The following is an 11617-nucleotide window of genomic DNA, read 5'->3' as shown; positions in this document are numbered from 1 at the left end:
TTTATTAACATATCCTCTAGAAGTCTAGAGAATGGTCTAAGAATATTATGAAATTTAAATTTTTTCAATACATAATATGAATATATGATTGACCAAAAATATTGTATGGACTGATTTTGATGATATTATAATATTGTCAAAAATTCAAACTTTGTTTAAACACATTTATCTCAAACTGTAAACTTCTATTAAATTACTATGTTATTTGTTAGCTTTGAATAAAAGAGTTAACTAGCTTAGCCTTGCATAAATTATAAACATATTTATTAAAAACAAATACAATAATAAAGCTTTCATTACAAATGTCAATATTTTCTCCAAATAAACTGTACTTAGTCTAAATAGTACAATAATTATCTTCTATAAAATACAACTGTTTTCGTTTTTATAATTTTGATTGATTAATTAGGCCTCTAAGTACTCTACGTAATATTTTACCACTTGGATTTTTGGGAATACTATTCACAAATCGAACACCTCCTCTAAGACGCTTTTGTGCTGAAACATTTTCTGATAAACCATAACATAATATAAGTAAGTTATATTAATTAAACATCAAAGATTTAATAGCAAAATTGTATACTCAACTGTGAACAAATTGTACAACATCTTTCTCATTGAGAGCTGAATTAGGAGCTTTAACTACAAACGCCATCGGAAGTTCTCCAGCTTCTAGATTTGGAAGTCCAGTGACTGCTACATCTTCAATTTCGGGATGTGTTAATAACAGTGATTCTAACTCTGCAGGTGCCACCTACAGGAAGAAGAAATATAATATGAACACAAAATCACTATAAAATAAAGTTAAAGGATTCATTTTTACCTGGTATCCTTTATATTTTATAAGCTCTTTTAGTCTGTCCACAATAAAAAAATTATAATATTTATCAAAGTATCCAACATCCCCCGTATGAAGCCATCCTTCGCCATCAATTGTTGAGGTTGTTTCTTCGGGGTTCTTATAATAACCATTCATAACCATTGGCCCTTTGAAACACAATTCACCACTTTTATTTACTCCCAATGATTTTCCATTATTTAAATCGATCACCTACAATTATTTATAATGAGAGTCAACATAAGTTAATTTCAATTTTAAATAATTTAATTAATTATGTACACAACTAACTTTTCCTGACATGCCACATATCAATTTTCCAACCGAACCATTAACATGTTCAACTTCATTTTGGTCAGGAATTGTTGATACAATAGATAATTCAGTCATTCCATATCCTTGAAATACTTTTAATGATTTACTTTTACCTATCCTATTGACTACTTCATTTTCAATGTCTAAAGATAATGGAGCTGCACCAGAATATATAACATTCAAACATGATAAATTATATTTGTCTACTAAGGGATGTTTAGCAAGAAATATCATCAGTGGTGGCACAGCAAATAAAACTGTAATCTTGGTGAATATTAAACAATTAATAATACATTTGACAATTTGATTAAAACTAATAAATGTTATACATACTTTTTGAACTTCAATAGATTTTAAAAACAACTCTTCATCAAAATATTTAAGAACTATGACCTTGCTGCCAATTGACAAACACATACATATTATCAGTAATCCATATCCGTGGAACATAGGCACTAGACCCATCAAGATATCAGTTTTAGATACAAATTTATTAACGTAACTAAAAAGTAAAAAAACAAAAATATATTTTAATGAGTAATTTCATAAGTTCAGTAATAAGGCAATTTTATTATACTCTGTATACATTAATAAACGTTAAGGAGCAATATAATTATGCTATACTAATAGTATTATTAATATCTATAAAATATACTCTCTATTTATATTAATTTATCTCACACACTTAGAATAGGAGGTACTATTTACTCCGGCAGATGTTATAAAAGCGGCATTAATAGTCGACATTTTTAAAATTAAATATCATACTTTTCTTAAATAATTTCATAATATCATTGAAATGATATTACTCAAAAGCATACAAATTAAAAAGTTGTAACATATTAGCATTAAATGTAGTGTGCATAATATACAATTCTAAAATAGTTGAATGTGTATAAGAATATGTACAAATTCAAAAAAAGAGGGTAAGTGGATGTTGCACTGCTCCACAGTAAATTACTTAATAACAAGTAGTCGTAGTAGTGGATAGTACTAAATTAGAATTCAATGATATAAAACCATTATATACAAAAAACGATTCTGAGCGAAGACAGTCTGTCAGCCTATAAATATTACTCAGAAATACAGAATATTTGATGATGTTATTGTGATTAAAATAATTTATTTTACTATTAGGCATTAGTACTACAGTAGGAGGTTAAATTCATTTTTTCCAAAAAAAATATATTTGAAAAGTAATTGTGTGTATAGAATATAATATTATACTCTAAAAGTTTTAAATACCCACAAATAATATTTGTAAATTACAACAAAATAATTTAAATCATTATTCTTGGTTATTTAATAATATGTAATTCCAAACCAAATTTAAACATAAAATAACTATAAAAAAAAAAACTGTGCATATAATTTTTAGATTTTTTGGTTACAGAATTAACTACTTGTGTGCAACTTTGTTTTCATTGTTTGATCCTTAGCTATAAAAGTTGAATAGTTTATAAATAATTAACTACAAAATAAGTTGTACATTTTCAATTTATATATTTTGTCAAAATTAGAACTTTAAAGGCCTATAAAACAAAATTGTACATATGATTTTTAATATTTGTTAAGAGGACGTTATAATCTCATATTATGTCTCCGTTTTACAAGAGCGTAACATATCAAATTGTAGGTTCAGCAGATCACGTTTAGCTCTGTTAGCTTAAAAATTAGAGTGAATTGACCTCTTATTAAAAATTAAAGATAAGATTATTATGGAGGACTTCTCATGGGCTTTTTATTTTATTTTAATTTTAAACAGAGTTTATGAGTATTTTAAAATTGTAAATTGTTTGTACAACTTAAAATACTCATAACTCTCTGTAAAATTAAAATATAATAAAAAGCCCACGAGAAGCCCTTCATAATAATCTTACCATTAATTTCAATAAGAGATGAAATCCCTCTAATTTTTAAACTGACAGAGCTAAACGTAATCTGCTGAACATAAAATTTGATAAGTTACGCTCTTGTAAGACGGAGACAACACATGTGGGTATAACGACCTCTTAGCTGATATTGTAAAATACATCAGAAGGTTTGTATTCAATTTTCACCCAACAAATAAAATTTTATTAAAATTTAAAAAAAAAGAAAAACTAAAAAAATTGAAACAAATTTTTGTAAAAGGCTCAAAACAATTTGAAAATTGCATCAAGTATATGAATTTATTTTCATATGGTCTTAACTTCAAGTAGGTATCTACAGTTATTTGTTTTTGAATTACAACAAAATAAAAAAATTGCAATGTGAGAAATCAAACAAATATCCAATGTTGCAATAATTTCAACTACAAACACTCATAAAAATTAAATTTGACTTTCTGGTAGAAATTTATTTTTGATAAAAGTAAGCCAGGAATTTTGTGTTAAATTTTAAAATTTTAGATTAAAAAAATGTTGTCAAAATTTTAAATTCAAACACTCATAAAATGATTGTAGATTTACACAACTGATCAACCGATATACATTTAAAAAAAAAAACTAATAATAATTGAAAATTTCATATGAACATAAATAGCTAAACACGAGACAAAATATTTTGAAAATTTTAGGGCATATAAAAAGTGCTAATATACACAGTGAACGTTGCATGTATCTAAGGTTGTTCTTTTTAGAGTTACACCAAAAATCAAAATAGATTATGGGTACAAATTCCAGGTTTTACTTAATGTTTTGTTTGTTTTTCCCAGCATTTTTGAAAATTACTGGGAGTCTTAAATTTTGACCTCTTGAATGCACCAACTAGATTCACTTTCCTGCAGGAAAAGATACTTAAGTTGAACATCAAAGTATTATTTTAACTACTTATCGTGTACACAAATAAAAACACACATTATTGTAAATAATCAATACATTCATTGCTCAGCTCAGAATCTAAAATATAATTTATAAATATATTTTTAAATTATCGATTAGAACTAATAAAAGAATATTTTTTGTTTTTGTTTTTAAAGTCTTATTAGCATTAATTTGTGGTGTTTTATTATAATTTAATATTTCATCATCTGATACACTAGTTAGGTAATTTAATAATTTTAAACATACTTAAATTATACAATTGTTTGAAATATACCATATACGTCATAAGCAGGGATAAAGTGGGAAAAAATTCTAGGGGAACTAATGTTCTAAGAGTTAAAATATATTTAATTGTATGTATACTATCTAATGCATTATGCAAGTACATATAGTAAATGTTATGTATAAACAGTGATCAATAGTAGTTGGTACTTTTTCCACTTTCAACACTGATTAATATTCAAATTTGTAATTTATTTTATGAAAAATTTAAATCACAAATAATACTACATTTTTAAGAATAACTAATACTTTATACAGATATGATATTTTGAAAGAGAATACTTATTTTTTCTCATGATATTAAGTTGTAAGTAGTGGTTGTCTTTTAAGAAAACTAAAGACATTACCCAGAAATAAAATATTTATGTCATAAAAATGTAGTGGTTTTAGTGCTTTAAATTGTACAAGAAAAATTCAAATTCTACGCATGGCGGGGTGCACATGTTTAAAAAATCACACTTATAGGCTAATCAAAAACTTATTAATCAAAGTATAGCCATTTACAATAACAAAAAGAATCAATTATTTTACACATATATTATTAGATTGTCCATAATTTGTATACAATCTATTTGTTAAAAGTAAAATAACAATTAATAAAAAAAAATTAAAACCAAAATTTAATCTCAACAGAATTCTGAAATTATATTGAGTCATTGACTAATGTTTGATCATAATTGAAGCGTTCTAGGATACCTTAAGAATAATTTGTGAAAGGGATGCTTTTTAACCACCATTAGAGGTAGGGGGACTCAGTCCCCCTGTGTCCCCCTCACTTTAACCCCTTTTCATAAGTCATAATACATCAATAAACTTGTGTAAGTATATATGTATAATTTATAAATTACTTAAAATAAATTATAATAGTCATACTAACTTTAAGATAGAAACCATGAGAAATATAGATTTATGAGACAACTCTACTCCTTTAGGTAAGCCAGTTGTTCCACTAGAAAATAATATCACACAGGTCTGTTTATTGTCGTATGCAGTTGGTACAAAATTATTATTTTCTTCAATTGTTCTAGTATTGCAAAGTATATCAATAGGACACACATATTTGATAAAATCCAGAGGTTTAGCAGTATTTCTTACAATTTCCAAACCCATTTTTGATGTTATCATAATTTTTGGTTTAGTTATATTTAGCACATGTGTTAATTCCTCTGGTGAAAACAAAAATCATAATAAAATTAATAATATAAGGTTTCTGACATTTAGAGATTATGACCTATAATTACAAAATATATTAATTATTAACATTTTTAAGAGCAAGACTGGTTTAAGAGTTTACCGGACCTGAAGCCTAGTAGTCCAAAAGACCCTTCGATCTTAGCCCTTACAATGTTTATTATCAATAACGGTATTTTATCTCTTTAAAAAAATGTTACAAATTAATTGATTGTACAGAACTATCTTTAAAAATAAGATACATCAACTAATTTCGAAAAGTGTATGTTTTTTCAGGACACATTACACAATCAACGTCGTCCGGATATATTTTACCAAGATTTTTTACCATATCTACGATTTCCTGCTCAGTCATCAATTTGAAATAAGTATGAAAGCCAAAATGTATGTAATTAATGTTCAGTATTATACTTTTTTGAACTCTGTCTGAGATAACCTAACCCTCGGGGCCTTCAATATTAAAGAACCTGGAGCCAGGGCTCCTAGGCTCTGTACTTAATCTGTCCCCGTATAAGAGAACATAATATTTGTTGTAAGTATAACAAATATTAAACATCTATTAAATTATTAGAATTTAATAGATATTGTATATATTTATAATATGTATTTTATATATTATATATTATATACCAGAGGTCACCAACTAATTTTTATGGGGGTCCACTTTGAAACTCACCAAACTTTCCGCGATCCCAAACACTTTTAATAACTTCTGCACAAATTAATAAATATATTTTCTTTTAAATTTGTATTTATATTGATTGCACCAATTACTTAAATAAGTTTTATATTCTAATATTTTATATTACACAACTAGTACTTTAAATATTTATGTTATAAAAATTTAAAAACTACTCCTGATAAAAGTTGAAAAATAGTGCTTGCAGTCCGTATACAAAATATGGTCTGCCAGTTGGTGACCCCTGTTATGTACTTTATTATAATATATACCTATACTTATAAAAAATATTCTAACATTGATATAATAATAACAAACATGTTAAAAGTAAAACTTATGTAGTAAACTATACAGAATAAGTAAAATTATCAATTGCTACTTAGGCATATGTAAATGTAAACGTACTTATGATTTAAATTAATTTCAAACTTACTAGTATTATACATGGGATTGAACAATGCACAAACACCGCCAACATGCCATACGGCCAGTACAAGAGATGGATACCAAATTGTGTTTTCACTAAATATTCCAACAATATCAGATTTTTGTACTCCAAACTCATACTTTAAGTAATTAGCTATATTGAAACTTGCTTGTAAAATTGTACTGAATGTAAATGAAGACCCATCATGAATATCAACCTAGAATTAATTATAAAGTTTAAATGGTACTGGTCTAGCTGACACCTTACAAAAAGTATTCTCCTGTCACTTTTATCTCTCGTTCTTCAACTTAATTGCAACAACAAGAAGATAAATAATACAAATACGAGTATAAATACATAGGGCAGAATTCCCTAGAAGCAAAACTTGTGGTGGGGTTAGCGAGTTTTTATCAATTTAAGAATACAAATAAATTGAAAAACAATCTACTGGTTATATTAACACTATACATAGTACAATAATTTTACATATGTATTACCCATATTATAATTGTATTATGGTTGCCAAATAAATACATTTAAGATAAGTTTTGACTTTTAAATGACTTAAATTATCAAACTGATTTATGTAAATATTTAATAAGTGACATCAATTAAAACCAGTATACAAGACACTTTTTTGTCTAAAAACTTTTTGAAGCTCCAATAATGTATTTTAACATTTTGTTTAGATCTAGTATTATGTTCATAATATGAATATATGATACAGTTATTAAATGTTTATATTTATATAAAAGTGTAATAATACAGATTGGTTATAAATAATCTTAAAATATTTTACATTGAGTTTTTCATAAATTAGAATAGTATTAGTTTGTATAGGAAGATTTAGAAAATATTTAATAAAAAAATTCATTGGAACACCGAGCTTAGACATGTTACCAAAAATTTCTCCCCGAATGAATACACCATATGAGAAAATAGTTTACAGTAAAGCTAAATAAATGATTTTTTTATAATTGACATCTAATATACACTTGGCTTCAATAAATACATAGAAACATGTCAGTGAAATACCATTAATATAATTGACATGATTATCCCATAAAGGTCTATAATCTATCAGGAGTAGTATTGTTAAAACAGAGCCTCCTCTGCTGTCAGTTAAACAGGACAAAAAAGTCTATAGTCCATTAATAAGCTAAGATATTTAAAATAATTATAATTCATTGAATTTTTCAAGTTTTATACATTTAAGACCACAATTGGTATTTAAATTAGGATTATATTTTAGATAATGGACACTGAAATTATGTCCATGTAAAACATTATTAACAGGTGAATTAAAACAATTCAATTTAGATTTTTAATAAATTGTACTTTAACTTATTCTTACAAAACCAAGCATACACATTATTTAAATATTTATTATTCATTTTTTTAAAATTTATTTAATTTTTTTCCTAGAACTTGAGATTTAAAATGTATTTTAATTTTTAAAAATTAATTTAAAAAAATAATAATAATATTTTAAAGTATTAAATTTTATTTAAAAGTAATTTATAGTAAGTTATAATGGTTATAAATGTATGATATTGAATGTTCACAAAATCTAATATAGATATTATAAACAGATAAATTACAATTTACAACTGTGTTATTTAGAAAGAAAAATATAACTATTATAAACCTGGAGACAGGCAGCATTTCTCTCTGGACAAATACATAAAATTAATTTAATTATTTTGTTGTATCCTAAGAGAGAGAGAGACCTCCATTAATTCTGGGCATAATTCAGCAGAAGCAGAATCACTGCATAGAATAACTTTTCAAATCTCAATCACACAATAATGTAAACTATTTATGTGGGAACAAGCCACCAGTCGGAGAAAGAATGGCTCACTCTCAACACAAGACCACTGTCCACTTTAGTCACTTAGGAAAAGGAAAAACATGCAGGCTCACAGCCTATAATATTTAAACCCTGGCATAAAAATATTATTGGTTTTTACACAAACAATGGGTATAAGGATTGAATAATAGTTTCAATATTATTAAATAAATAAATGTTATTCTTCTACTTATAGTAGTAAAGCTTTACATACCATTGCAGTTTTATTTCCTAGTTCACTGAGTAATCGAATAAAGAACTGACTTAAATTTGATTTACTGTTTAGCAAATAATCAGGAATTGCAGATCCGTGAATTATATTTTCTTGGGCCATTGTTTGTCAACTAAAACATAAAAAAAATGATTAAACTGTATTGAAAGATTTGCAGTTTTGGTAAATTTTAAAATAAAACTACACAAAAACAAAATTTTCAAAAATATTTTACGATTCTGTGTAATGCATGCATATTAATGTCATAAAACAAAAGCAATAACAAAATATCTACAACCAGTGGCATGTAGAACAATTTTTTGGGTTAAGCCCAGAAGTTTTTTACCTACCATTACCCCCCCCCCCCCCTATGATTAAGTCAGTAGTGATCTTTGTTTTTTTCTTATTCCAACTGCAATAATCATTCATTTAAAAGTCCAAGTAACTGAATACTTATGGGCTACATCATAAATAATTATTTTTCGTTAATTTTTTAATATTTTGTTGCACTCAATCCTCCCATTCAGGCTACAGAAATGTCAATATAATAATGTTTCCAAAACTGTCAAGTCATAGAATGTGTCGAATTTGGACTAAATTAGTTACATTTCATAGTCGATGCTAAGTATACCTATTGATGATAGAATTTCTCTCATTGTTTGAAAGTTATCATAAGTCATCGCCAGAAATACTTGGTAGTACAACATAACCTACATTCTTATAGACTGAATGGTAAGTTAAACGTATTACATTTTTATTAATCACTAGTTTATTACCTCAAACCTATTGACCTACAGTCTTACACGTCTGACAATTTTAAACCCATTCACCCATTTGGCCTCATAATTAGCTTTCACCACACCACAGTCTTTAACAGTATTCATAAAATCAAATGTTTATAAAAATGAGACTAAAATACAAATAAGTATGAGGAATATACGTGTAACACTAAAGAAATGTATAAATAATATTGGAACTTAATAAGTGTTCAGGTATAATTTGGAAATTATGATTATCTACTGAAAAACTTACAGGCTACAACTAAAACATAAAAATATAGTACCATTAAAAAGTAGATAGTAAATATCGAACTATACCTTATAAATTATAATAGAATTACTGGAAATGTACGTTCAATAGCTCAAATTTTAATTGCAAAACACACCAATATTTGATGCAGTATTTAAATTGTTTTATAAATTAACTACAGATTACTAGAAACCCAAGACCAACTCAATTATGACAAAATATAACAAGGTATTAATTTGATTTAATATTGATTTCCAATTGTTTTTCAAGAAATAAAAGTAGTTACATCAACAATATTAAAATGTATAAGTATTTGACAATTCACAATATTGTCAGTAGTTGTCACTTGTCACGTTATTACTATAATATAACTTATTACTAGTTTGTCCGGTAGCTCGCAAAACGAAGACTAGAGACAGAATATACTAGACTGCAGAATAAGACTGTCGAGCATTAAAATAATCGATTACAGTATTTTGCCGACAATGACTGATGAGTGATGAGCCAGCACATAATAATTGGCACTTATCATTTTATAACTTCCTGATAAGGCAGTAGTGGAAATGTTGCATATTCTATTGCCTATGTATTTCTTAAAAGGAGTTTTATACTTAAATAAATGTATTTTTAACAATATAATACAAAATAATAAAATATTTTTTAAAAGGATATATTACTAATACATAAAAACCATACAATTATTATACTAATGCTAAAATGTGTATATAATATTAGAGGTATTTGGAGAAAAATATTTTTTTTTTGAATTTTGTTTAAACATTTTTTACTTTTTGGAGTAAAATTTTTTTTTTTTAATAATTTATTTGAATATAATGTACAATCTGTAATGATAGTTGCAATGTGCATATGAGCAGAAATATAAAAGCTGACTGTGAATGCGGTACCACAAGCCCAAATGGGTTTCAGAAGGGTTTTGTAAAGCAGAATTTTATTTAAGGTTTAGTTTGGATTGTTTGCATTGCAGTGGGTATAGACTATAGACTATAGACTCTTTCGTCTGGAGTTCAGTAAGAGGCGTTTTTGTTTAATATGCTGGGCCCAAGTTAAGCCGCGTTTGTCATTGAGTAAACCTAGATATTTGACTTTTGAAACTGGTGATACCTAAAATTTTGTTTTCCAGGAATACTGGAGAGACTACGCCTTGTCTTGAAATAACATTAGCCTCAAAACATTGTGAAATGTAGGTTTATGCTTTTTTTTAACTATTATATTTCCAGTGATTTGTTTGTTGGCATTGATCAGCATTTGGTTAAAATGAAAAACAGACTTAAATTACTGGTTGGTAAAACTAAATATAATATCTTATTATTTAATATTTTATCTAAATGTAGTAAATAACAATACGATAGCCGATAGGTAGGTATATCTTTTGTACTGCACAGAACGATTATAAAGAACAGGTTAGGTACTATTAAGTATTAGAATAGAATAGAATAAATGATGTTTCATTTATATTCTGCACTATTAGTACTCGACTGTCCGGTCACAACATGTTACTGACGTGGCAGTTGTAATAAATAATAATGTTCACTAGGTCATGGCTTTGATGGATAAATGTAACTACCTAGTTAGGTAGGTACGGCCATACGCATTCTTTGTCTAGAGAGAACATGCCCGACCAAAATCGATTTGTTCTGCCAATCATTAATCAGTCAACATATATCTATACTAGCAATACTAGATATAGTTAAGACATCCGAATTCTGTTGTTCAGCACAGATAGCATAATAATATATAGTGTTATCGTTCATTCATAATATTTCTACCTATAATACTATCATCCGACATCCATAGGCCATAGCTAGCTCTTTTAAGACCGTGGAGGCATGTAGTGGACCGACCATAGTAGTTTAGTATTATTATTATTATCTAAAAGGTATCCATGTCCTTAAAAATATATTATAATATAATGAACTTACATTTATTATGTAACTAACTTCAAATTTTTCTTCTGTAGTTTTGAAATTGACC

General features: G+C 26.7%; 1 protein-coding gene across 3 annotated transcripts; it reads right to left on the bottom strand.

Moving 5' to 3' along the window:
* Positions 1–242: 242 nt before the first annotated feature.
* LOC111038411 (4-coumarate--CoA ligase 1) lies at positions 243–10136 on the bottom strand. 3 transcript variants are annotated; one of them, XM_022321491.1, is made up of 9 exons: positions 10005–10136; positions 8600–8729; positions 6543–6753; positions 5117–5405; positions 1487–1655; positions 1130–1417; positions 824–1051; positions 589–754; positions 243–510 (listed from the first exon to the last, which is right to left on the bottom strand). In XM_022321491.1, the coding sequence occupies exons 2-9, from the start codon at positions 8717–8719 to the stop codon at positions 386–388; spliced, it is 1596 nt and encodes a 531-aa protein (XP_022177183.1). In that variant the 5' UTR covers positions 8720–8729; positions 10005–10136; the 3' UTR covers positions 243–385. The 3 variants fall into 3 exon arrangements, with proteins under 3 accessions (XP_022177183.1, XP_022177182.1, XP_022177181.1); XM_022321490.1 differs by having other exon boundaries at positions 9912–10134; XM_022321489.1 differs by having other exon boundaries at positions 9694–10133.
* Between the last annotated feature and the right edge of the window lie 1481 nt (positions 10137–11617).

The sequence above is a fragment of the Myzus persicae genome, unplaced genomic scaffold (genome assembly GCF_001856785.1).
Source record: "Myzus persicae strain clone G006 unplaced genomic scaffold, MPER_G0061.0, whole genome shotgun sequence".
NCBI lineage: Eukaryota > Metazoa > Arthropoda > Insecta > Hemiptera > Aphididae > Myzus > Myzus persicae.
This window is presented reverse-complemented; position numbering and strand designations above follow the sequence as displayed.

Coding starts and splice junctions, on each gene's coding strand:
- LOC111038411 (XM_022321491.1), bottom strand. CDS start 8,719: ATGGCCCAAGAAAATATAATTCACGGATCTGCAATTCCTGATTATTTG. Junction 6,754..8,599: donor TAGGAAATAAAACTGCAATG/GTATGTAAAGCT, acceptor AATTAATTCTAG/GTTGATATTCATGATGGGTC. Junction 1,418..1,486: donor AATCTATTGAAGTTCAAAAA/GTATGTATAACA, acceptor ATATTCACCAAG/ATTACAGTTTTATTTGCTGT.